Here is a 27,520-nt window from a genome sequence, read left to right on the forward strand (position 1 = left end):
TGCACCGTGTCCTGCTTGTGGGTCTCTGGTCAACAGCTGGTTGGCCACTGTGTGAATAGAATGCTGGACTAGATGGACCCTTGGCCTGATCCAGCAGGGCTCTTTTTATGTTCTTAAGGAGCACCTTCTCCTTCTTGTCCTCTCATCTCTCAATGTGTGGCATGGCTTGGGGGGCAGGTGAAGAAGTGTACCAGCAAGCAAAGGCAGCGGCTGCTCCTACTTCCTCTCTTGGTTACCTTCTTTGGGCACCACAGTAGGGTGAGTTCAATCCTAGAATAATTACTTGTGTCTGCTCTCCCTCTCGCTCACTCTCTGAATGGTGCAGCATAGAATGGTGTTAATCACTGGAACAGTCCCCTCATCCTCTCACTTGCTAACCTGAATCCTCTCTGTGGGCAGTGTTGTGGTGGGGATCCTGCCCAGTGAAACAAATCCTCCTTGCTGTTCCAAGGAGGCTTCCCTGGCATATAAGGGAAGATGAGCAGGAGGATGAGTAGGAAGAGGCTTCCCTGGTTTGCAAGGAGCAGCTGCTGCCTCCACGTCTCTCAGCAGCCAGAATTAAGAACACAGGTAGCTGCCTTACACCAATGAAAAGAAATAGCTGCTAGTCTCACATGTAAGGTGTGATCCTATATACATGTTTAGACAGAAAAAGTCCTACAAATCCCAGCATTCCCCAATCAGCCAAGGAATGCTGGGAGTTAGGGCTTTTCTTCTTCCTAAACATGCATAGAATTGAACCTAAAATGTGTATCTCAGACTTATTATTATTATTATTATTATTATTATTAATTTATTTATTTATATAGCACCATCAATGTACATGGTGCTGTACAGAGTAAAACAGTAAATAGCAAGGCCCTGCCGCATAGGCTTACAATCTACAGCTTTGTTTTGTTCGCTTTTACTCCAGAGTAGGTGCAAGGCGCCTGATCTGAGGTTGGGAGGCAGGGGGCCTTTTAAGATCCACATTGGTGCCTACTCTAAACTAAACATTAAAAGAAATAGCTGTAGGTACACATTTAAGCCACAATCCTATGCATGTTTAGACAGGGTGGGTGAGAAGTCCTACAACTTCCAGCATGCCCTAGCCAGCTGGCTGAGGCATGCTGGGAGTTGTAGGATTTCTTCTCCCCCTTGTCTAAACATGCATAGGATGTGAGTTTAAAGTCACCTCTGTTTTGGACCTGAACCTTGGGCGTGTTGCGCTACCGACACTCGCTCTCCCCTCCCAGCAAATTAAGAACGCGCTTTTGAGAACATTCACACGCGCAGCGGAGCCAGGGGCGCGCCGACGAGTTCCATGCGCAGCCCTACACGCTCCCAGGCAGCGCACGGAGAGAGGCGCGTTTTGGGAGCCCCACAAAGCGCCCCAAGGCCGCTTCCGGAGACCTCTTCTCCAACCTTCCACATTCTCAGCCAAGAAGGCTCGGGGGAGTCCGGGAGGCCTGTCCCCGCCCCGCTTCCTCCGTGAGCGCCTCCTCTTCCTCTCAGACCCACAGTCGTCGTCTTCCTTCCTCCATTCCTCGGCAGTGGGGCTGCCCGGGCAGGTAAGCAGAAGATCTGGTGCATACAGTGAAATGCATACGTTTGCAATCACCATATATAAGGATATGCATGGGATTGCGTGTGAATTCCTACCTCTAGAACCCTAGCACCATTTCACAGGTTCTGTTGCTCTTGTGAATGCAGATTGGGAAGAACAGAGGTGTGGGAGACCTTGCCCCACTATAACGAGGTGGAACTAGGGATTCGATCTCAATACACAGATTGAGGGCGCTTCAAGATGAGGCCTTTAATATTACCCTGGCTCAGAAAGACAGCAAAGCCCAGGCACTCATTCTTCGTTTCAAGGTTCTTATAGCTGTTCTTTCTGGCAGAGAAGGGTGAAATAAGCTCCCTGAAGCTGTTCCTTCTCTGGCTGATGTATGAAGATAATTGTGCACACGGAGCTACCACCAATATACCTTTTGCAGTTTCAGGTTCATAGAAAGCAGTGATCTAACCTCACTAATTGCAGTGGTTTATTACACTCACTTGGATGTACCTTTTCTATTTGTTGTAATCTTCAAAAGCTTGAGGTGTTCGTTGTTTAGAATCGGTTGGTGAACTCTTGGCCCTCTAGATGTTGGACTTCAATTCCCATCACCCTGATTGGCTATGTTGACTGCTAGGTAGAGCCTTAACAACAACTGTAAGACCACAGGCTTTAGAACAGCTGTCCCCAACATGGTGCCCTCCAAATGTTTTGGACTACAAGTCCCTGCATTCCTGACCATTGGATATGGTGACTGGGGTTGATGGGAGCTGAGGTCCAAAATATTGTAAGCCTATGCAGCAGGGTCTTGCTATTTACTGTGTAATCTGTACAGCACCATGTACATTGATGGTGCTATATAAATAAATAATAATAATAATAATATCTGGAGGGCATCAGGTTGGGGAAGGCTGATTTAGAAGATGGTGGGTAAACATTGGGGCCTAAGAACAATTGAACCACTTCATTGGATTGGACCAGAACTCCAACAATGGCTGAGTTCAGACGACATGCTAATCAACTGTTGTTTTCTCATTCTGTTCCTATTACACACACACACAATTGATTAGTGTGTTGTCGGAACTCAGCCACTGTCTCCAAGGGTAGCCTGCCAGATGTCTGTGGAGGAAGATATTCATCGCCTGTTGCTTGTCTCTGGAATTCAGTCGTCACGGGATATTCTGAAAATGATTCCACTCAGCTCTTTAGCTAATAGCTACTGATTCACCAAGCCTCTATGTGTGGTTGGCCTCCACAGTTGGCAATTTTTTTAAAAAAAAAGCTTTGCAAATGCCCCCGTTTTAAATGGCTTTTAATTTACATGTTTTATTGGTCATGCTTGCTTTGTAGATGTGCGATGGCTCTGCAAAATATATATATCACTGGCTGAACTATATTTTAATCATTTTTGTATTTTTGAATGTAAAGTTTAATTATTGTATTCATTTATTTTTATAATTGTATTTGGTTTACTGCCTTGAGTGGTCCAGGGAGGTGGCTTGTAAATATTTAAAATAAATAAATCAGTAAGGGCACAATCCTATGAATGTTTAAAGAGAAAGAAGTCCTATAATTCCCAGCCACCATGCCTAGCTGTTAAATGCTGGGAGTGGCAGAACTTTTTTTTTCTGTCTGAACATGCAAAGGATTGTGCCCTAAGTTGTCTTTTTTTAAAAGCTGTGTTGCATGAAGTCCTTTCTTGTGTTTACCCTGAACCTACAATGATGAGATGGGAAAAAGGGGTGGGTATATTGGTGACCTTATCACTGTCAATAGTCACATATAATATGAAAGTGGCTAAAGTATTTAGAAAACTTTTAATATACTGAGCAAGAAAGCTACTCTGTATAGCTCAAGTATATATAAAAACTATATGGTATTACATTAAAACATTAAAAGAGACAATAAAGAACCAAAAAACAATTTAAAAACCCCAAACGCGTTTTGACCATGCAAAGTCTTCTTCAGTGGTCTAATGAAATATACATAAACATGAAGTGTAGAGAGTTATTTTTGAATTGGCATAGCCTAAAAGTCAAAAGAATGACATATTAGCTACATTCATATTAGTGCTGGAGCCACATGTATATATAAAATATAATTCAATATGAGATTATTTAACTTTCATCTTACCACTTCACACTCTAGTCTGTTGCCTTTTAGCGGCTCAATATGGCTCTAGCTGTTATCAAGCTTATGGCTTTTGGATAAGCCCTCATGTCCCAACTAATGGGGTGGTTTTTAAATGACAAGGAGCTGCAGCCAATTTCATTGTATGGCCTTGGCTTGGGATTGTTTTTATAACTTTATTATGATCTTCCTCCCCCTGCAGAACACAACAGATAAAATAGAGGTGCATAGGAGTTTATTTATTTAAGACATTTATATCCTGCCCTATATCATTAAGATCTCAGGACGGCATACAGTTTCAGAAATATGAAGTTTCAAAAATGGGTAAACGCATTGGACCACGCTCATTTTTCCCCTGAGGGTGTTGCATCACACATGACCACACAGAATAGTTTGAGTGCATGTATAGGCTTAGTGTTAGTTGCCTTTACAGAGCAACATGACTTCCCTTTGTCATAAAAGCTGCAAACACCTTATATACACTATACCTCACCTGCAAATTGCATTGCCACTAATAATTTATTCTGCATTTACACCTAGAATATTGACCAAATATCACAATCACACAAATAATTTGATTTTATTAAAGAAAGAAGAAAGTACTTTGGCTCTGCATGTTCAATCCAAATTGCAAATTTGCTTTTTAATATGTGGAGGTTTTACATATGTTCCATGCTAAAGGTTTCCTGTGACCTGATCATTTACATACAACTCTTTTTATTTCATTTTGAAGAACACAGTCTTGCACACATTAAAATATAAATTTATGAACATCTAGGAAAGGTGCATTTGACAGAGAAAGAAAGCAACCCTGAATGTTTTCTCTGAAAATCTTCTTGCTTGTGTTTATTTTGAAGTGTCTTTTTCCCTCCACCCCTTTCCCCAATATTTCCAGAATGGCTACCTTGTGCCTAAAAAAACTACTGGATCAGGCCAGGTGGAAGGAAGCAAACTACCTCATTAGGTATTTTGCCAGTTCCTTGGTGCAGCCACCGAAAAGGACAACATTGCCTCCAACTTGGATATCAAGAGAGCATGCTATAAAGGGACTTCTCCTTGTTCCCACACAAGCTTTTGCTACAGATGAAGGGGCTGAGGAGGAACCAACAAGAAAGAAAAAAAACCCCAATGCCAAAAAAACGGTTGAAAGCATCGGGAGGAAAATTCCATATCGGATTATTCAACTGATTGATGACAATGGTAACAATGCGGGGACAATGCACAGATCTGATGTGCTTCGAATCCTGGACGAGAGCGGGTTGAAGCTTGTTTTGCAGAACGAGAAGGCAGACCCTCCGGTGTACAGACTAATGTCGGGCCAGCAGATTCATGAAGAACGCCTGAAACTTAGAGAAAAGCAGAAAGCTAGCTCCAAAAGTGGTACGTAGGCTAAAGATTGTGAAAGCTCTTCTTTTAAAAACTAATTGAGCGATGTTCACTAGGTGTTTTTCTGTGTAAGTATGGAATAAAATTGTTGACTGCCACTTTGTCTTTTGGTGACAGCAACAGAAGAGAACTCTAGGTATGTAAAAGCCAGTAATTATATGCCTATAGAGTATTAAGCATACTAATTGACTATCAGATATTAGCTCTGCAAAGACAGTGGAAGTTGGCGGAGGTGCAGGTGTATTCCATGATTCTGTCATGGCACAGAACAAGCTTCTGATGTTAAGAACGTAAGAAGTTCCATGCTGGATCAGACCAAGGCTCCATCTAGTCCAGCACTGTTCACACAGTGGCCAAACAGCCATCGGCCAGGGACCAACAAAGCAGGACATGGTGCAACAGCACCCTCCCACCCATGTTCCCCAGCAACTGGTGCACCCAGGCTTACTGCCTCGAATACTGGAGATAGCACACAACCATCAGGGCTCGTAGCCATTGATAGCCTTCGCCTCCTTCGCCTCCAACCCTCTTTTAAAGATGATAATTGAAGATTTCTAGCTCACGTGGCTTGATTATTTTAGTGCTTAATCCTATGCATGTTTAGACAGAAAGAAGTCCTACAACTCCCAGCATGCTGGAAATTGTAGGACTCTCTCCTGTCTAATCATGCCTAGGATTTTACCCTCAGAGACCAATTCTATGGTTCCCAGGCAGTGTCTCAGGGGCCATAGGATTGTCTAGAAAACCCGCTCCAAGGTGCGAAGACAGAACTCCAACTGTGGAGATTTTTTTCTGTGTCAGAGCCCCTTCCTGGCTACCAGTCATTGTGAAGGTTTCTGCAATAGTTTCCTCTATGGGGTCGGAATATGGGTGTTGTCAGGTGCATGCCGGTAAAGAGTGACCAAGAGCCCAAGAAATCCCAAGCCTGTTGAGCCCCCAGACACACCGCCAACATAGAGGGGTAGTTAGTTGAGCTCTGAGACTTGACTGGTGGTTTAATTGCTTTTCCTGCACATTGCAGAGGGTTGGACTAGATCAGCCTTCCTCAACCTGGAGCGCTCCAGATGTGTTGGACTACAACTCCCAGAATGCCCCAGCCAGCTGGCTGGGGCATTCTGGGAGATGCAGTCCAACACATCTGGAGCGCCCCAGGTTGAGGAAGGCTGGACTAGATGACCTTACGGTTCCTTCCAAATCTCCAATTCTATTTTTCCCTTTTTGGAGCCTAGAGAGGCAAAAACTGCCTCCGCTGTTAACTACTGGCCTCCCAGCAAGAGCCCAGCTGGGCTTTGGGACAGAGCGGAGCGTTTCGTGTCTTTAGAATTACACATAACTTTGGAATTGCAAAAAAAATGGAATGAAGCGGCTGAGTAGATTTTCGTGAATCACAAGTAGGGATTTGTGGGGTTCAGTGTCCTGAATAGCTCTAGGTTAAGCAAACGGACAGACTTCCATAATTTAGGCCATTGTATTTTGGATTACCTTGATGTCAAACTGATTTATTTAAAAGTTTGTGTTAGATTACTGCGGCCCCTAGTTACTCACAATTTCCAGACGCACTGTAATGGTGTAGGAATAGTCAAGAGTGGTAAAAATAACCCAAATAGCACGTTCCTAGCACTACGTTAGTTTTGGGCCCCTGCATTTTGACCCACAGCTGTTCTGTGGAAGAGTCTTCCCCTTTTAGGTGCTCTAGCCTACGTCACACAATGCCCTCTTTGACGTAGAGAGCAATACCGCCCCCAGTATGCCCTTCCTGTAAAGTTTGTATCCAGGGATGGCCGTATCCCACTGGTTCTCTCCATTCCACCAGGTTTCTGTCATGCCCACTGTGTCCAGGTTCTCCTTTTAAACAAAGCTCTCCAATTCTCCCATTTTGGCTCTGAAGCTTCTAGTATTTGCAAAGAAACACCTATTCACGGTGTCCCTCCCCAGATGTCTCTGCCATGTCCCTTTTTTCCTGTTGCATTTTAACCTCTTTGATTGGCTATCATGTTCTATCCTGTACTCATGGCCTATTTCAGCCTTCCTCAACCTGGGGCGCTCCAGATGTGTTAGACTACAACTCCCAGAATGCCCCAGCCAGCTGGTGCATTCTGGGAGATGCAGTCCGACACATCTGGAGCGCCCCAGGTTGAGGAAGGCTGGCCTATTTGCTCCCCTTCTACATTGGGACAATCAAAAACATGTTCAGATTCATCTCCTTCAGATGATTTAACCTGAACCGGATGCTTCCCAGCTCCTGTCGGCTTTCCCCTAGGATTTAGTTCAAAAACTGCTCTGCCACCTTTTTTATGTTTAGCACCAATTAGAACTTTAGTTAACCCAAATGATTCGCCAAAACAGAATCCGGCCCCTTTTATCATTTTGATCGAAGGATTAAATAGCTCGCTACTTCTGAAATGTTTGAGGCGATTATCCTTTCCCAAAGGAGCAGTTCTGTGTATCTGTACACAGTAATGCCTCTTATAGCTTAACCATGTTCATTAAATACAAATAAGAATGTGTTCAGACTTCTTGAAAGCTTTGTGCTCTTCGTTCATTAATGCTGGTGAAAGCTGTTGGCATTCAGATTACTGTTACACTGTTGGCCCTGCTTCAAAGAGTGGCTATTAAGAATCCCTTTTTAAAAAACAGTGAATGAGTAGTGTTATGCATTTACAAAAGAAGTGGATGTTTACTGAGCTGGTCTCTTGTAAAGGCATAATTCTCTGATAAATGCATAAACAGAAGTCATTCAGCACATGTTATAATGGGATACAGCATTGCCTGTTCAGCCAAAGATGCTAGTTTGGGGACTTCCATATCTGAATTATTGTAGTTTTCTGCCCAAATGCAGCCACACCACAACATTGTACCTTATGACACATAACTGCCTACTGTCAAACCCTGTCTCTAATTTTAATCTTTGCCCCTTAATTAGAGTTGTGGCTTGCAAAAGATTGCTGAGGATACAGAGACACGTTAGGATAGAAGCAAAAAAGGACTGCTTCAATTGTTTTCCTGAATGCCTACACTGAGAGTGACTACACTGACGTAGTGGGCTGGTTCACACAATCACGGTAGCTCACCGTGGCTTATTTAAGCCATGGTGGGTTGCAGCACATGCTGAGCACACTGAAATATTCAAGCCACGTTATTGGCATAGCTAACAAACCACACACAGCCCTAAATACCCCCATGGTTTGTCTAAATAAGCCACGGTGGGTTACCCTGATCAAGCGAACCAGGTCAGTCAGACCATCCAATGTCAACATGAAAGCTGCTCTCAACTCTCATGTTTAGGAGTTTCACTCTATGTTTTCACCTCTATGCTGAAATATGCTTGGTAATGGAAATTATAGTGGCAACCAACTCAAATGCCAGCAGTGCCAATAAAAGGACTGTACTGCCTTACTTCCAGCATGCTTCTCTATAACCAGAATCTGTAGCAGAAGGCACAATTCTATCTTGAACTAGAAAAGGGCCTTACTTATCGCTAGAATACAGATTCAGATCCCCACTTCACCTATGAGTCATGCTCTTTTACCAGTTTAAAAAACATGCCTTTTACCAGCTTATTAGCCATGTAAAGAGAGAGCCGGTGTGGTGTAGTGGCTAAAGTGTTGGACTGGGAGTCAGGAGATCCGGGTTCTAGTCCCCACTTAGTCATGGAAACCCACTGGGTGACTTTGGGCCACTCACAGCCTCTCAGCCCAGCCTACCTCACAAGGTGGTTGTTGTGAGGATAAAATGGAGAAGAGGAGGATTATGTGTGCTGCCCCGGGTTCCTTGGAGGAAAAAAAGCGGGATATGAATGCAATAATAAATAAATAAATAAAAAGATATAAAGGAACAAGCAGGACACATTTATCTGCGCACTCTGCTAGTAAGCATGCTTCATGTAGGGAGAGAGGAAGGTTTTTTTCAGCATTTCTTGTCTTTTAAAGGGACAATGGGGATGAAACCCTCCAAAATAAGCAGTGGAAATCCATTCACCCAAGGGGACTTTTCCTTCCTACTATGGCCCCCCAGAGGGTATCATACCCCTCCAGAGCAGATTTAGGGAGTCGTGGGGGGACTCCTTTTCGCCCGCAGTTCCCTCCCACTGGCTGAATGACATAATTGGATACAGACCTATAATATTTTTCTCCCCATGACCGCCATGGTGCTATTCCCAAGCATGCCATTTTAAGAACTGAAAGGAGCCAGTTCGCGTTAGAGCAAGGGCTTACAGACCCATTTGTATTTTAATAGGGCCAGTTCAACAGAAGGAGATGAAGTTTTCCACAATGATTGCGCAGCACGATTTAGATACAAAGATAAAACAAATTCAGCAATGGATTGACAAAAAACATCACATCAGGATTACACTGAGGCAAAGGAACGTGGCTGACGGACCAGAAAAGATGGTAAGGTAATAAGATAAGGTTTTAAAGTGTAGACGTTTAGAATGATTTTGAATTGCTTTTTTAGTACCGCTCAGTTTCATTTAACTGTAAAGACCAATTTGGGGGGCATCTTACTTTTCTAGATACAGTCATGAGATTGGAAATAACTAATCCCCTTCTGCCCGTGACTACAATTAGTGAAATACTTTTATTTGAAGTGTGCGTAATGCCAAACATTCCGGTGTTATAACTCTGTGCTAGCCTTCTCCAACCCGTTGCCCTCCAGATGTCTTGGACTGCCAATCCCATTGGCCATGCTAGCTGAGAATAGTGGGAGTTGCAGTCCCAACTCACCTGCAGGGCAACAGGTTGGGGGAAAGCTGTTTTATGCTGTCCCTATCATTGTTTCAAACTTTAGGGAAAACTGGGTAACTAGAAACACTTCGGATACTAGTGGTCAGAAACTGGAGATTGCTTAGCCAGAGCTGGCCTACCGAGAGTGATGGGGCACCTGTAGTAGTAGGGCTTGTTGTTAACTTTACAAGAACGTAATAATGGGGTAGCGGGAAAGTCCTGAACCCCAATCAACCTGCTGAAAAAGGCACTGCAGCAATTAATGCACAAGGTATATATGCCTGTCTAAACATTCTGGTCCAAATTACCCAATTTTAAAACTGTTTGAGCTTTTCATCCCTCAGTATCTATTCTGCATTGATTTATGGTTCTAAAACAATATCCCGTGCCAGATTTGTCTTTGTTTTTCAATCAAATCTTTTCTCTAAGCCGAAAAAGACTCGAGCAATCCATCCGTAATGACGTCAATCTTATCTCCTTATTTTCAGATGGCGTTATTTGATCAGATTTTGGATACGATGCCCGAGAAAGCTACGTACCTCTCCCAGCCTCGCATCGTTAAAGAAGGAAGCAGCACGTGTGTGTTGAGGCACATGTCAGAGAAAGAAATCCGGGAATACAAGGCGAAGGAGAAAAACAAAGACCTTCCTAAGGACAATGGGAAGGACGCGATTGACGCGGATGCTCTCCAGCACTGATTTTGTTTAAAGTACAAAATGGGAAAATAATTTGAATTTGCTTTGACGCCCCTCCAGTTTTCTGTACAGACTCCATGAAAGTGCCAGTAATGGTCATCTTATAAAGTTACTTTCAGCTTCTTGTGCAGGAAACTATCAGTGGGGCTCATTCGAAACTAGCCGAGGGACAGCGTCTCCACAGTCAGCAGCGTGTTGTCCATGGCAGGCGCGGTCGGGGTCCCGTCCACTGGCAGTGCGCTTCTTCGTTGCGCTTTAGGCGGGATGTATCCACTGAGGCGAGAGGCCATGCTCCGCTTCGGACGCGGTTTTTTGGCCTTAGGGGAAAAAAGATTCATAACACAGAATTCACAGTTGGTTACCCTTCTTGTCATATAAAAAGACAGCTTAGCGAGCATACATAAATGGCTGTATATATAGTTATGGTAAGTGACTGTTCTTGGCAACAGGCTATTGGAAAATGTTAATAAAGTACTGTTGCGTACTCTCCACTTGGTTAAGTGGGGAGCCGTTGCAGAAGAAGCGCTTGGTTACCTTCAGATTTTAAAGTTTCAGTGGTTCTGCTGTTTTTGCGCAATTTGCTTCATTTGCACACACATAGGAGCATAAGCAAGCAATCCTACAAGCAAATCTACCTGCCCCTCATCCAAACTCCCTCAAGGTGCCTCCAATGGCTCTAGAGACAGCTCTCTGTCTCTAGTCTTTTAAGCTGTGCACATACACACACTGCTTAGTTCTGCGTTTATGCACAAGAATGTGCATCCGCCTCCTTCCCCAAGCTCTGATGGACATTTCATTCAAACACTGATACCCAATTCTCCTAATCCATTAGCTCCCATCCACCAACCATCGGCCCTGTTCAAACAACCTGCTAAACCATGATGCTTAAGTGCTTTGAGCTAAACATGGCTTAACATGTAGTATGAACCATGACTTGATTCAGACAACATAATAACCCACGGTGGTTTAAGTCGACAGCTGGTTATTTAACCCACCGTCGGTTATCATGTTCTGTGGAGGGTTTTTTTTAAAACCAATTATTAGTTATTTGGCCGAAGTAACCCACGCAAAGAGCCAACACTGTGTAGAATTGGCTATTTGCATCACCGTTAGTTATTGTGTTGTGTGGAGGAGGTCTGATGGGTGGAGAGGACAGGGATGAGTGAGTCAACTCAGCGTGGACTGATAGTCAACTCAATGCTGATCCTAATCCACACCATGGTTGATTTATTATCCTGTTGCATAGATAAACAACTGTCGAGTTGATTATTACCCCACTGTTAACTTATTGTTGTTTGAATGTCTGAATGCAGCCGCTGTATTGTGTGACCCATACCTAACCACGGTGGCTGCATAAGCACAGTTTAAACACACTCACTAACCGCTTGCTACAAGAGGGTTAGCAACTTAATCATGGCTTAGCATGTCATCTGAACAGGCCCATTGTAAGCTGCAAACCAGCAATCTGCCTAAAAAAGGAATGACGAGTGAACAGAAGAGGAGAAGCAACTTAGCTCTCTGAGAAGCCATTGAGCAACATTGACTAACTGCCATTGGTCTGTTTGAATTGCAGCTTCCTTGATCTAACTGCAGCCTTTGACACGGTTGATCATGATCTTCTCTTAGATTCCCTTCATGACCTTGGATTTTGTGGCTCTGTCTATAACTGGTTTGCCTCCTATCTAGCGGGTCGCTCTTTCAGCGTGTTGACTAATGGCAGCTCGTCTTCCTCCTTTCCCCTTTCAGTAGGGGTTCCGCAAGGCTCGGTGCTTGGCCCGTTGTTGTTTTCCTTATACATGTTGCCCTTGGGCAAGCTTATTCAATCTCATGGTCTCCAATATCATCTGTACGCCGATGATACACAACTATATCTGTCATCTCCGGAACTTTCTCCTGATGTTCATGATCGTATCTCGGCATGTCTTTCAGATATCTCAGCTTGGCTGCTTCATCGTCGCTTGAAGCTTAACATGGCAAAGACTGAATTGCTTGTTTTTCCTCCTAAACCTTCTCCTCATCTCTCATTCTCTCTTACTGTCAATGATGTTACGCTTACTCCGGTCAAGGAAGCTCGTAGCCTTGGCTTTATCTTCGACTCCTCGCTCTCCTTTATTCCTCATATTGAGGCAGTAGCTAAATCTTGTCGATTTTTCCTGTATAATATTGCCAGGATTCGATCATTTTTGTCTGTCTCTTCTGCCAAGACACTTGTTCATGCACTGGTTATTTCACGGTTGGACTACTGCAACCTTCTTCTCTCTGGCCTTCCTTCTTCTCACATCAGTCCGTTGGTTTCTGTTCACCACTCTGCCGCTCGCCGCTCCGACCATGTTACTCCGCTTCTGAAATCTCTTCATTGGCTTCCAATTCACTTCAGAATCCAATATAAACTTCTCCTGTTAACCTTCAAAGCTTTTCACGGTCTAGCTCCTTCCTATCTCTCCTCTCTCATCTCACACTATTGCCCCGCTCGTGCTCTTCGCTCCTCTGATGCCATGTTTCTCGCCTGCCCAAGGGCCTCTACTTCCCTTGCTCGGCTTCGTCCATTTTCGTCTGCTGCCCCTTACGCCTGGAACGCTCTTCCAGAACATTTGAGAACTACAAGTTCAACCACAGCTTTTAAAGCTCAACTAAAAACTTTTCTTTTTCCTAAAGCTTTTAAAACTTGATGTTGTGCAGACTTCTACTGTTACTTTCTACTGTTAGTTTTTCCCTACCCTGTGCCTGCTTACCCTTCCCTGTACCTGTTTGCATTCTCTTCCCCTCCTTATTGTTTTACTATGATTTTATTAGATTGTAAGCCTATGCGGCAGGGTCTTGCTATTTACTGTTTTACTCTGTACAGCACCATGTACATTGATGGTGCTATATAAATAAATAATAATAATAATAATAATAATAATAATAATAACAGCAAATCATCATCTGATAGACTAGCTCTATGTTCATGTTCTCCATCCATTTTCACATCAGGAGATTCCTGGATCTTCGCTTTAACCACCCTGCACACATGAACATCAAAAGTTGATAGGGGCAAGGTCATGCACGCAAGTTGCACCCCAGGCCTGCTGTAGATCTTTGTGTGCTGTGCATGAAGGTCCAGCAGGGTTTTGTAAGCACATTCCACTGAATGCAGCACTTGCAACCTCCCTGCAGACCATGGCGCTAAACACACAAAGGTGCAGACATGCCTGGGGGTGTTGGAGGCTGGCTTGTGTACGTGCCTTCACCCCCCACATCACCCTTTTAGCCAGACATAGGATTTGGGGGAGGGGAAGGCTGGATCAAGGGAGAGTGAAGCAGAAAGGAGCAACTTGGAAAGAAGAGGAGACAAAATTATATTCCCCTACTGAACTTCACAAATTATTATGACTGCTGGTTGTAAGAAAGACCCTACATGGGGATCTTTTAAAGAAATTACTGCTATAGCTTAAAATAAAAGAAGAGCATGCAAAATGTATAGTTTGTGACAAAGAGATAAAAGGCAAAAATAAAACTATGGTGCAAATTATAATCAGTGACCCTGTTCAGAAGACACGCTAAGCCACTCTGGTTGAGCATTTTGAGCTAAACGTTATGGCTTAGCTTGACATGTGAACCATTCCTAACCATGGCGGCTACAAAACCATGGCTTAAACATGCTCACTAACCATTTGCTACAAAAAACTTATTGACCTAACCATGGCTTATCGTATTGTCTGAACAGGCCCTAAGTAGTTGGAGATTAACCTGGCTTGGTGGTCAGATCTGCACTGCTGTGTTTGAAGTAACATCAATAGAAAACTTAAATCAATCTAAGTAAGATGATTTCAGTCATTGAGTTAAATGGCCTTCGATGAAAACCTGCTCCAGACCACCCTGCTTAGCTCTGTGAGTCTTCACTGGTGAAGCCACTCTGTTATGTCGCCAACCTGTCACATCCAACACAAAGGTCCTGCAAGTCACCGTTTGAGCACGGCTAATTTGCAGCTACTTTGTTTTGTTACTGAAACTGAACGGAAAAGTTCAAGCGTTTTACTTACTTTTGAGATCAGCATTCTCTTGTCAGGGTCATGTCCAACAGCATGCCTTATGAGACTTTGCTGTAAAGAACAAGAGTTGCATTTATATAGGGCCCAAAGAGAAGGAGGAGGAAAAATGTAAATTTGAAGGTAGTTGAAAAGGCTCCTACTTTCATTACGAAGATTTTTCCACAACCAGGGTGGTCACACACATGTGATCTTGTTGCCTCGTGAAACGAGGCAATGTGGCACCGGAGATTGTACACCGATGTGTAAGTTCTTCCGCAGCCCTCCCTTGGACATTTCAGTACCTCTCTGTTGCCAGCATGAATTTTCTGGTGGCTTTTGAGGGAATCTTTGCGGCTGAATATTTTCGAACACACTGTACAGATTATTGGTTCTAGGTAAGAGGGGAGGCAGGGAGAGAAATTAATGGCATAGTTTTCGCAACAACAGAAAGCCTACATAGAATGTAGCAGCAATCCTAGTTTCAAAGTAAAGAGCAATTTGTGTGCACAAAATATTAAGAGTATTATCTTCTCCTTTTTTTTGCCATTAATACTTCTATTAATTTTCCACAAAAACAAAACACATAAGGAAAGGTAAAAAAAACAATACAAACTACATCACAACGTAAACAACTACTTAAATGATCACAAATACGTAAGGCTATATTCCATTTAAAACGATCTTCGTGTCAGACAGCAAGTGTCAATTATTTCTAGTTTACCAGGCTGAATTTCATAAAAGCAAGCAAGTATATATAACAGAGGCAAGAATACAAGTTATATATAAAATCCACATACAAATAAATCAGCCTTTTGCAGTTCTTTTATATACTCAATAAAAGGTTTCCAGTCCATTACATATGAAGCTATTGTTCTTTCTTTTACTAATGCCGTTAATTTCGCCATCTCCAATTCCAACACCTTGAGGAGCCATTCTTCCGTCGATGGTACTTGTTTTCCAATATTGCGCATATAGTAATCTTGCAGCTGTTACCATATATTGGAACAACAATCCTTTATCTTTTAGTTCAGCCTCCGTCAACCTGGGGCGGCTACAAGCAAGCTACCATCTCAGAGACTCAGGCCCTCCATTCATAACAGAGGGATAATACTGACCTACATTTAGCATAGCTTTTAACAGTCTGAAGAGCTACGTAAGTGCCAGTGTGCACACTACAAATGCACATCTCTGTTAAACTTTTAGAAGACAAACACAGTGTAGAACAGCGTGTACTGCATTGTGTTGCTAGGTTTTATTTATTATTTATTTGCTATGAATCAGAGAGCTAAGAAATGTTCATTTTTAAATTATTAATATTTAGATTTCTATACCGCCCAATAGCCAAAGAATTCCATGTGCAATAGACTTCCAACGTAAGATTTTTTTAAAAAGTGGATCGCTGTGTAAACGTTTGAATTACCCACATTACTTACCCACATGACTGAGCCTCATATGTTTCAGAAGCTCTGACCAGGTCTTTCCAACAAATGAACAGCCATCTTTTTTGCACGCATAGCCTATTTTAAAAAATAGAAATAAAATGAATCTTAACAGCCTTAAGCAAATTCAGCTGCATGGTCACCTGCTAGTCAGCAAGCCCCTCCACCTCCACCCTCCTGCCTAGTTCCTGCTATCTAGAGAGAGAAAATAAATTGCCTCCATTTTCAGGTTTCCAATAGAGCAAGAAGAAACACACCTGCTATAACAGTGATTTGTGTACTATTCCTCAAGGCAATGTTTCCCCAGCACAGATCACTGGGCAAGTGTTGTTGTTTTAACTAGCTTTCTTTAAAATGAACACCATCATGAAAGTAAATAACTTTTTTAAAAAAGAAAAAGACATCCATAAAGACACATAAGAACTTAAGTGCCATGCTGGATCAGACCAAGGGTCCATCTAGTCCAGCACTCTGTTCACACGGGCCAATCGGCCAGGGATGAACAAGCAGGACATGGTGCAACAGCGCCCTCCCACCCATGTTCCCCAGCAACTGGTGCACACAGGCTTATTGCCTCGAATACTGGAGATAGCACACAACCATCAGGGCTAGTAGCCATTGTTAGCCTTCGCCTCCAGGAATTTATCCAACCCCCTTTTAAAGCTATCTAAATTGGTGGCCATCACCACGTCTTGTGGTAGCGAAGTCCATAGTTTAACTATGTGCTGTGTGAAGAAGTACTTCCTTTTATTTGTCCTGGATCTCCCACCAATCAGCTTCATGGGATGACCCCGGGTTCTAGTATTTTGAGAGAGGGAGAAAAATGTCTCCCTGTCCACATTCTCCACACCATGCATAATTTTGTACACCTCTATCATGTCTCCCCTTAGCCTCCTTTTTTTCCAAGCTAAACAATTCCAGTTGATGTAACCTGCCCTCCTAGGGGAGATGCTCCAGAGCCTTCATCATTTTAGTTGCCTTTTTCTGCACCTTTTCCAGATCTATAATATCCTTTTTTAGGTTTGGTGACATAATGCAGGTTTGAGAAGATTTTAGCACACCACTACCTGTACGACTTCTTTTGATGTTGAAATTACACACACTCTTGTGCCATGTGGTTGAGCAAGAATCGGGCCATGTCTACACCATGCATATATCCCAGGGTCGCCTCTAGGTCATCCCTGTGTGCCCAAATGACACAAAGGGGATCCCGGAGTCAAGCAGAGACAACCAGAGACTTTCCCCGAGATAACTGGGGCCACGGATTTCCCAGTTTTCCCCGCAATCCTGTGACACCCCTGAGGACCGCGGCCAGTGTGGCGCATGATCACGGGACATCCCTTCTTCCCCGCAAGTAGCGGGGCTCTGGAAACAGGCACGGAGCTATGCGGGGGCAGTTCATGTCCATTGGGGGTGGAGGGGGGAGCAATTTCAAGGGTGTTTTTTTTTTAAAAAAAAAACTTAGTGCGTTGGAGTGCAATTGCGCTCGTCTCCCCACAAAAACAGCGCTTGCAACGTCCCTCTTGGCTTCTGGACGTCATGCTGGTGTTTGGATGCTGGGGGATGATCCCGGAAGCAGGAAAGCCCGGGATCCTCCCCCCTCCCTCCCGAAAGGCCCAACAGATCTCATTTGGCTTTATATCTGAAGTCAACACTGAAATCTAGAATGATTTATAATGGTCCACCTTAGCCATTCAAATTAAAGCTATTGAATCTTTGGGTCTTCCTCTAGACCGCTTGACATACACTTTTGGTACTGCTCTATGAACCTGCCCCCCCCTCCACTATTTTATTAGTTTGGCATGGCTGACGCAAGAGGAGTAATTACCTTCATGAGTCTTCTCATGACGCTTTAGATGGGTGGGGGTAGGAAAGTCCCTTCCGCATCCTTCATGGCTACATCTACATGACAAAATGCACACACACACACAATCAAAACTGAAATAAAAATCACCACTTATGTAACACAATTGACTTTTCTATTTACTTCCATCCATCACCCGCCCCATTAATATAATGCTCTAGTAATACTTTAAGAACTGCTCTCGAAAAAGAATTTTCTACCAAGAGGTTCAATACCGCCTTTGATTTTTGTGCAATTTTTTAAAGCTGCGTCTTCCATAATGTCTTTCAGCATACATGATCAGCATCTTGAGTGGCAGCTAGTAAAATTAAAAAGAATTTTATCTGATGTACTTAGTGCCAATGCAGATGGTGCGTAACTAACTTTCATAAGCAAAAGGGATCGGTCCCCAACCCTGAAGAGCTGGCGATCTATCTGGAACAGACTACAAGGAAGGCAAGAGAAGATGGAGAGGGAGAGATGGTAAAAAGGATGAATCAGAGCAAGTGTGATTACATGTACTTAAACCTGTTTAGAGTTGGGAAAGGAGTTTTGATTAGTTTTTCACAGCGATCCAGTTTTTTTTAAAAAAATCTCATGGTAGAAGTCTATTGCAACAAGCAAACCCAAAGCTAAACTTGATGGTCTAGACTTCTGACATGTGAAGTATTACAGCACAGGCCTGTGGAGTTACGTTGACAGAAGACTGCCCGGGCAAAGCAGGGCTTTGCTGTTATCTTCCTCCCTGTTAATTGACCATTGTTCAAATGGTAGACATGTCCTGTTGCCTTCCAGTAACTAACATGGAATCAACAACCAAGGCAGACTAGCTCAGCAAACAGAAGGGATTAAAGATGTGGATTCAGGATACAAGCAATGTGATCCAAGGGGTTTCGGCGGAAAGGGAGGGGGAAGAAGGAGGAGATTTTTTTCCCTACTTAAACTCTGTGTATGCTCAATAAACTTCACTTGAGTGGCCTCGGTCGCTTGAAGTCACTTCAACCCTCAGATGTGTGCGTGAGTATTTACTACAGAGTGGCGCTCGCTCACAGGGACCATCGCAACCGCCTAACATACTTGCCGTCAGCCTGGCACAGGCTTCCAGTGGTGCACCCTCGTCTCCTCGAGACCCCCGTCTTCAAAAGACCCCAAGCGGTAAGTATGGGTTGCAGGTTATCAAGCCACCAGCAGAAGCACGCGGTAGAATTGACCCGCATAGTCAATAAGACAGGGGGGCAAGCCACATTGTCCTCGCTTCAGAAGCTGGTTGGTGAGATTGGGAAATTTTGTTTATGGTACCCGAAAAGCGGTTCACTACTTTTAAGTGATTGGGAAAAAATAGGGGAAGTTTTACATCAAAAACCTCGCACCTCAGTTAAAATCTTGCTTTCTTGGTTTCAGTGTTGGGTAGCGCTCAACAAATTTCATCAAAGAAACTCAGCCACTTTGCCTGCTGGCAGGCTAAGTGTTAATCTACCACCCCAAGACAAAGCAGTTGAAATTTGTAAGCCAACCCCCACTGTAATTTCTGCTTTTGCATTAGCTCCCGCTCCTGAAGAAAATCCACCTCAAGACATTTTGACTACTAGCGGTTTGAGCGTTAATCCGCCACCGTACTATAATGCAATTGAAATTTGTAAGCCAAAATCTTCCCTAGCCCTAACTTTAACGTCAGTACCAACTCCTGACCCACAGCCAACTCAAATTGTTTCACCACAGCAAGTTTTAGAAGCCCAATTTACTTGCAGACAAGAAGACATAGTAAAATTGTCAGAAATGTCTTCCTTGTGTCCTGTGCACGATACTGGCCAAGTAAATCCACAGAATGCCTGTATTGAAGATTATAAACCCTTGCCATGCCCTGTTCTTAGCAAATCTCAGGCGCAGAGTGTTTGGCCAGCAGTAGCAGCCCTGCCCTTAAAGGCAGACGCCTCCTCTGGGCAGGCAAGCAGGCAAAGCAAGCTCCCTTCCCTGCGTCCAGCAACTGCCTCCTTTCTCCTTTCCTTCCTCCCTGGGCAGCAAGCGCACAAACCCTTTCGCCATCCTGCCAACTCTGCCTCCACCTCCTCCTCAGCGCAGTGCCGTCACAGAGCTGCCACCAGCCATAAGCGACAGAAGCACCAAGTCAGTGCTAGAGAGCGAGTGAAGTGGAGTAAGAGTGCAGCCAGTTGCCCAGACCACTGGCCTAAGCCCAGAAGTGCTTTAAGAGTGCTTCTGCCGCGCCGCTTCTCCAGGCGAGGCTGGGTCAAGAGCATGCGCAGCAGCAACAGCCATAAATGTAAGCCCAAGCCCCGCGCCATCGCACAGAGAAGGCAACCACTTGCAAAAAACGGGCCAGAAGAGTGCACCTTAAGTCCCACACGCGCCCTGAAGCTGCAAAAGCAAGCCTGTTTGAGTTTAAACTTCTCGTGTGTGCTTGGTGTGTCCTCCACCATAGCCACCAGCATAGTTTCCACCCCTGCCACCACAAGTGACAGTACAAAGATAGATCCTACCTTACCAGAAGAAATAGAATTTAAATCTCCCAGAGAAGTGCAAAGAGTTTCCTTCCAACTTTCTGATCCTTTGCCTTCTAGATGTTTAAGCCTAGTGCTTCCCTGCTTAAGCAGTGAAAAGAAGAAAATGTTTATTGTTCCAAGAGTAATGGATTCTGATTGTGCCAGCACCACTATGGTGCAGCCTCAGGCATGTTTGCCACGAATCCTCCCCCTTCACACCAGACCCCCTCAATTGTTAGAATTACGTAATCCAAGCCCTACACGTTAACGGAGAGTTGCTCCAACCCAACGTCCTTTTTTCAGATGTATTCATGCCATTACAGACCCAGGCATGAACTCTGAGCCAGCCAATATGATTAAAACCTACAAGAATATTGGCACAGCCTCTCCCCATATTAACATCTAACTGTAGCTCTTATAAGAAGAGCTAAACCAAAAAGAGCTTGTTCTCATCTGCCAATCCCTCTTACCTAGCTTTCAACAATGCCAGAGCAATAGCCACACTAAAGAGAAACCCATTGCTCTACATAAATTACTTCAAAAATGACTAGCCGCCCAACCTAAATTTAGTTTCCCAAAAATTTTCAAGTTCTAGTGATTGATCTAAAAGACTAGTTTTTCCACCATTCCTCTGGCGAAAGCTGATTAAAGTTGCCTTTACAGTTTCTGCCCTGCCCCAAGATATGCTAAATAACCACTGTCTGTCAGTCTTTTGTTTTCCAAACACAAGCTTATGCAGATTTCAGAGCAGAAAGAAAGAAGCTTCGGCTTCAAACCCTTCGCATAAGATCTAGCCTAGAAAGAGCCCATAAGGCCATCGAGTCCAACCCCCTGCTCAATACAAGAATCCACCCTAAAACAGATGCTTTGCCACCGACCCCTTGAGTGCCTCTAGTTTAAGAGAGCTCACTACCTAACTAATTTGTTTCCTCTCACTAAAATGCAGATAGAATGCCTTCTGCAAATGTCTGTAGCATTGCAAATATCAGTAGATGAGTTTGGGAGATCTTTTCTTTCACGCCCCCCAACGCTTTGTTTTCCTGTGTACTGACTCATGCCCCCACCTTGTATGCAAATGAGAGAAGAGCTAACAATGACTAACTTTAATCCTATCACCCAGCAGTGACAAACTATTTTCCCGCTGCCAATGTATCTGTTTTTACAATTGAATCTTATGTTAGACTTCCAAAATGTGTGCTTTATTATTGCTAATTTACCTAGAGCTTATGTTACCTCAAAAGTTGCTACAAATATAATAGCTTCTTTAACATGACAATAAGTCTCCCAAAACCCTTTCTTTGTCACTCACATTCAGAGCCATTAAAGCCCCTGATTGAAAGTTTCATTCAGCTTTAACTAGCCCTTAGCAGCCTAAACGCTAAGAGCATGTGCAGAATGAAAACTTAGCCCTATTTTAAAAGAAAAAAGCACAAATTCCTGTACATAATATTGTTTTGCTATTGCTTTTCATCCAAGCGATGAAGAGGAGTCCACACCTCTCTTGTAGTTTATTTCCAATATACAGGTTTTCAGAGTTTTCCCAGCCTGGCTGGCCTAGAGATGCAAGAAGTCCTCTCAGAAAAATAATAAAAGATGAAACCCAGGTGAACTACAGTACCAGAGTCCAGATGAGCTGCAGTAGAGTACCAGAGTCCAGATGACATCAGTTGCAGCAGTCTTCCAGCATCAAAAAAACCATCAGAGCCAGAAACAGCTGCCCCAAAGATTCCATATTGGCTATTTGCTTCAGCCAGTGAGAAGACCCACAATGGACTGTAAGCAGTGTTCCAGATAACTTGGTTACCGTTGAAACCAGCACAAAGACTTGCTTTGCTCTAAAAATTTCCATCCCATCAAGAACTGATACCTCAGCTGAATAAAATTGAACTTTGAGTAAAATTGTTTTACTCCTGTATAAAGAAGGACTTGTCTTGCAAAGTCGTGCAGCCACTGACTACCTACTTCTTCAGCAACACCTGGGCTGCCAAATATAAAAAGCATGTGTTGCTTTAACCTGCAGGACAATTCCCACAAAGTACAAACTTAACATGGACTTACAAACAGTTATAGCTTCCAAACAACATGTGCTTCAACACTAGCGAGAAGTATTGTGATCATGCTTCCCTCTCAGCTGACTAAATTCTCTCTTGAAGTAAAGTATTGTATGTATTACATTGTACTACTCTTTCCTGAAGTATTATATGTAGTATATTGCATTGATCACTGTATTAATAGTCGCCTGTTGGTTTATTCAATGTATCCCAAATATCTCGTTCAATGTATTCCTAATCTAATGCAAATGTGTAGCCGCTGCTGGCGGAAAAACACCCCTCTGAGACCTTATCGTCCAGAACACATACAGATGTTATACAAACAGCTGTCCAATCACATCCCGGGAGTTCATCAGGACAACACCAATTCGGCATAATAAATTAATAAAGAAAAGGGGAGATGAAGTATTACAGCACAGGCCTGTGGAGTTACGTTGACAGAAGACTGCCCGGGCAAAGCAGGGCTTTGCTGTTATCTTCCTCCCTGTTAATTGACCATTGTTCAAATGGTAGACATGTCCTGTTGCCTTCCAGTAACTAACATGGAATCAACAACCAAGGCAGACTAGCTCAGCAAACAGAAGGGATTAAAGATGTGGATTCAGGATACAAGCAATGTGATCCAAGGGGTTTCGGCGGAAAGGGAGGGGGAAGAAGGAGGAGATTTTTTTCCCTACTTAAACTCTGTGTATGCTCAATAAACTTCACTTGAGTGGCCTCGGTCGCTTGAAGTCACTTCAACCCTCAGATGTGTGCGTGAGTATTTACTACAGACATGCATTTGCAAAGTAGCTGGGAAGTGTGGAAAAGAAGTATCAGGTTTTGTCCAATAAAGGAGGAGGAAGAAATGAAACTGCTAAGAGTCACAGAAAGTTGTGTCTGAACAAAAGGGCACTGCAGTGAAGACTGTACTGCTCTTATAAAGATACTAATTTTCATACTAAGAAACTAGACGGTTCCCGCTTATCAGGCATGGGATGAAATGTGAACAGAATGAACTATTCCAATATTTCTTGCTACACGTTATGTGAAATTAAGCTGCGGCAGGCATGATCATATGCCTCCAACAACATTTTTAGTTATTTTCGTCAAGGCAATCATTTGTAATTCCTGCCTACAAGCACCCTGAAAACCTAAGTACTTATTTCTCGTGCACAACAAAGTTTTAAGGAATAGGCTGGGTACCTAAATGATTCACCTACTTGAAGAGTGGTTCACCGGTGTGTTGAGACTGATGAATTTTTAACTGCTGGTGTTTTTTAAAAGACTTTCCACAGCTCTCAAAGTCACACTGTTTGGAAAATCAAGTTAGTTACTGTTAGAGACAGGCCAAGGGAAAGTCAAACATTAGCATACGCTGTATTTGCGCTAGGATTGCCATGTAAATCCATGGCTTTTAAATTCATTACTTGGTCCAACAATGCACACTGGCAATTCATGTTCACAGCAGACACCAGGGCTACAGTCAGAGTCCTCGCCACAGACTGGGCTATCACTGCTAGCTATGACGAACAGCACAGTGGGAGCAAATACAGCCCTTTCCCCCTACCATAGCTGACAAGGGGGAAGGCTGCATGAGCAACTTGGTCTGCAGTCCTCAATCACAGCCTAGACATGCAGAATAAGTGCAAACAGTGTCAAATCTTCTGATAAATCAAGTGCGTTTAAGGAACTATTTCCTAATGCTCCATGTAGGTTAGCAAAGAAAGATAGCCACTTACTATATATTTCTTCTGTTGATGCATGCGTCCCACATGCTTGTTCAAATTTGATTTTGTTATATATGCTTGATGGCAGCCATCTGCTGTGCACCTACAAATACACAAATGTGTGTTCTCAATAACTGGAAAAAAATAAGAGCTGGTGCAACTGCTTACTAGACCCATCACCTGATTACAGAAATCTCAGTCAAATAATTACATGTTTAAACTAATCCATTAAAGACACAAACATTTGCAAAAAAAACCCCAATAATTTCATGATAAAGGTTTCTGTGTTCTTAGATGTTGCAAGAGACAGAAGCCCTTTGGACATCTAAAGATTATCCCAGGAAAATGGAGGGATCGTCCCTGCCTGCTCCCAGGATCCCCTGTGTGTTATTTGCATGCACAGGGATGATGCCTGGGGGGGGGGGGGGGAGGCAGGTGTAGAAACGGCCACTATCTTAGGAGAACCATTCCCTTCTGAGTGTGTGTGAGAGAGAAAGGAACACTTCTTTTAAAAGGCTGCCTGCCGTTAACATCAGCCTTCCCCAAGCTAGGGCCCTCAGATGTTGGATTGCAACTCCCAAAATTCCCAGCCAGCACAGCCATCCACTGGGCTGGTGAAGGCTAGTTTACATTTCAAAATGCCGAAACACACAAGGACATATTTTTAATCAATGAAAATGTTTTTAATCTAACCAAGTAAACTTTACAATCCTATTAGTTACACGAATATACAATTGTCAGCTTGACAACACTCCAGTACATGGTTGTATCAACCAGTCCTGTTCTTATGCCAACTTGTAAACTGTAGAACTTGGTTTCAACAGCTGTTGGGCTTTGTGTTGTTCAAAGAATCCCAGCATCTCCCCACCCCACCCCCATCAAGTGGTGTACTTACACAAATGGCTTTTCTCCAGTGTGTGTAAGAAAATGGCGCTTAAGATGGAAAGCTCTAGTGAAGCCTTTACCACATCCTTCGTATTCGCAAACAAAGGGTCGCTGATGATAAAAAACACACATACACACCAGTGGATTTATTAAGACATTACTTATTTTAGTCATCTCCTTACACGTCTTGCACAGACAATAGCATATTCAGTATTCTCAAACTCACAAATCAATTTCCCCTACTTCCCGCCAAAAGTAATGTTTGGTGTTTCTCTCTCTGCCAAACCAACCTGCTGTTTCTTTCATTAAAAACTCCACTTTCAGTCACCAGTTCTGCCCGTTAAGCAGTTAAGAATGCTGAACGACACTGCAACATTGCGCTCCATATCTAATTAAGCTGGAACAGTTCAGTAATAGCTAGAAGATACAGGTTTTATCCTAAGGTACATCAGGCTACAAAACAGATGCCTGCAAGGCCTCCTAGTTTTCCCAAGAGATCCTGCCATTCCTCTTTTTAATCCAGTTAAGGACCTATGCATTTTAAACAGTGGTGTGACAGGCAGAAATTCAACAGATGAAGTGTTCCTGCCACAGTGATGCAATAAGGCAGAATTGCACAACTAAATAGCTGAGGGCTGCTTCTTTTTATAATGGGCATTAAGGATGTAAGATTAGAAGAGCCATACTGAATCAGAGCAAAGGCTTATCTAGTCCTGCTTTCTGTTCTCACAGCAACTATCCGGATGCTCATGGGAATCCCAGAAGCAGAACATGATATCTAGTTTTTCAACTACACAGATTTTGGGGGTTTCTGAAGAAACATTAAGAACACCTCTGCTGCATCAGGCCCAAGGTTTATTTAGTCCAGCGGTATTCCTGGAATGGCCACGCTCGGAACCAGGATATGAGTGCAACAGCATCTTCCCACTCTGGTTCCCCAGCAACTAGCATATTTAACTGTGACTGGAACCGTACACTCCAGACAGAGGATTATTACTCATCTGCTCTTTGTATGAAGTGGGGCCATTGTGGTTCATCAGACGAGCGCTTTATTGCACGCTCACTACTGCCCACTTACATTTTTTTGCACATCCGAGAATGCCTTCCCTTTTAATCCAACTTTTTCTTTTTAGGAAACGGAATGTGCTGCCGTTTCCCTGAATGGGCCATGTGGTCTTGTTTACTTCCTCTTTCTTCTCTGGGGAAGAGAGAGGAAGTATTGTGGGCCAGGAGCAGGGGCGGAGAAGTAACGGTAGGAAACTGCGATTTCCCCCATCTGATGATGCTCATTGACTCTCTAGTATCTGCGGTCTGTACTGCCACAGCTATATTGTGTCACCCTGTCTGAACATAAGAGCCCTGCTCAGTCAGTCCATCTAGACCACAAAGCAGCCATCCAGATGTCCATTGGAAGCTGATGGTGCTATATAAATAAATAAATAATAATAATAATAATAATAACAAGTGTAATACCAACTTCTGCTTGTGTTTCCCAGCAACAGCAACTACAAAAACCTACTACCTCCAATACAGGAGAAAATATATAGCCAACATAACTAGACTTATCCTTCATGAATTTCTGTAACTCCCTTTTAAAGCCATCCAAGCACAAATGCAAAGTGCACTGTCCAGGAAGGCCTAGTATGAGCATTGTCTGTTCATTGCTTGCAAACTCCGTTTATCTGCATGCCAGAGGGGAACAGCCCCATCCTTGGCATTCAGGACGAAGTGGGAGCATGCTGGAGCAAAGGGAATAGTGCATGCACCACGGGGCTCTCCCTCTTTAATCTGAGCACCGCTGAGAACCAGGGAGGGCCAAGTTGACAACTGCCCAACGGTGCTGCTGGCAAAAATATCCAGGTCACTTTTATGGTCACTTTTATGTTATGCACCCCTGTAATAATGGATGGGGCTTGACCTGGTGAATCTGTGCCTGCCAAGCAGCCGTGGCAGGCACATGAACCTTGCAGGAAGAAATGGCAGCAACCTTAAGGGCTGGCAATCTATGCCCCCACGCCCAGTATCGTCCGTCGTTGCGCATGCGCCGCTCGTCTCCAACGTCAGCCAATGAAGAGCTGCATCAAGCTGAATGGTCACTTCGCCCCCCCCTCCGCCCCACTAACGCACTCAGCCTCGCCGCGCTCCCATTGGCCCCGCCCGTGCCCCCAAGGCTCTATGCCCGCCCACTTCCTCCGCCCGCTCTTTTTCCTTCCTTCCTTCCCGGCCAGGTGAGCCGTGGCTCCGCCCCTCGCCCACCTCACCTCTCCCGTGTGCTGGCAGAGGTGCGCGTCCAGCTTCCAGCCCTTGTTGAAGGCGGCGTCGCAGTCCGGGAACGAGCAAATGAAGACGAGGTTTCGGGACGGAGGCCGGCGCGGGGTCGCTTTCCCACTGGAGCCCGGCGCGTCAATCTGGGCCCTCGTCTGCCTGAGAGGCTCAGCCGCTGCCTTCTCGGCGATAAGCACCTCTCCGGCCATGCTGGGGCTTCAGTCCACGTGATAGAGCTATCGCCCCTCCTTATGCCTCGATAGCGTTCTGGGTTTTGTTTGTCCTTTCCCGCTCACCGTCGTGCTCGCCTCTTCGTAGAACCGTCTTCATTTCCTCTTCCGCCCTTAA

At 44.0% G+C, this 27,520-nt stretch overlaps 2 protein-coding genes across 2 annotated transcripts; one reads left to right on the plus strand and one right to left on the minus strand.

The window, feature by feature from the left end:
- Window positions 1-1,502: 1,502 nt before the first annotated feature.
- Window positions 1,503-10,475, plus strand: MTIF3 (mitochondrial translational initiation factor 3). The gene is made up of 4 exons (XM_063127008.1): window positions 1,503-1,550; window positions 4,563-5,047; window positions 9,290-9,444; window positions 10,266-10,475. The coding sequence occupies exons 2-4, from the start codon at window positions 4,564-4,566 to the stop codon at window positions 10,473-10,475; spliced, it is 849 nt and encodes a 282-aa protein (XP_062983078.1). The 5' UTR covers window positions 1,503-1,550; window position 4,563.
- Window positions 9,245-27,471, minus strand: GTF3A (general transcription factor IIIA). Its single transcript, XM_063127007.1, has 9 exons — window positions 27,169-27,471; window positions 24,918-25,018; window positions 24,035-24,125; window positions 23,516-23,604; window positions 17,750-17,823; window positions 15,916-15,999; window positions 14,644-14,873; window positions 14,495-14,554; window positions 9,245-10,789 (listed from the first exon to the last, which is right to left on the minus strand). The coding sequence occupies exons 1-9, from the start codon at window positions 27,379-27,381 to the stop codon at window positions 10,631-10,633; spliced, it is 1,101 nt and encodes a 366-aa protein (XP_062983077.1). The 5' UTR covers window positions 27,382-27,471; the 3' UTR covers window positions 9,245-10,630.
- Between the last annotated feature and the right edge of the window lie 49 nt (window positions 27,472-27,520).

This window comes from Elgaria multicarinata, chromosome 5, assembly GCF_023053635.1.
Source record: "Elgaria multicarinata webbii isolate HBS135686 ecotype San Diego chromosome 5, rElgMul1.1.pri, whole genome shotgun sequence".
Taxonomy (NCBI): domain Eukaryota; kingdom Metazoa; phylum Chordata; class Lepidosauria; order Squamata; family Anguidae; genus Elgaria; species Elgaria multicarinata.

What these genes read in the sequence shown, in the direction of transcription:
- MTIF3 (XM_063127008.1), top strand. Translation starts at nt 4,564, where the DNA reads ATGGCTACCTTGTGCCTAAAAAAACTACTGGATCAGGCCAGGTGGAAG. An exon ending in GAAAGCTAGCTCCAAAAGTG is followed by an intron (nt 5,048 to 9,289) that starts GTACGTAGGCTA and finishes GTATTTTAATAG; the next exon opens with GGCCAGTTCAACAGAAGGAG. An exon ending in CTGACGGACCAGAAAAGATG is followed by an intron (nt 9,445 to 10,265) that starts GTAAGGTAATAA and finishes CCTTATTTTCAG; the next exon opens with ATGGCGTTATTTGATCAGAT.
- GTF3A (XM_063127007.1), bottom strand. Translation starts at nt 27,381, where the DNA reads ATGGCCGGAGAGGTGCTTATCGCCGAGAAGGCAGCGGCTGAGCCTCTC. An exon ending in TCTGCCAGCACACGGGAGAG is followed by an intron (nt 25,019 to 27,168) that starts GTGAGGTGGGCG and finishes TTTTATCATCAG; the next exon opens with CGACCCTTTGTTTGCGAATA. An exon ending in ACTGGAGAAAAGCCATTTGT is followed by an intron (nt 24,126 to 24,917) that starts GTAAGTACACCA and finishes GTGTATTTGTAG; the next exon opens with GTGCACAGCAGATGGCTGCC.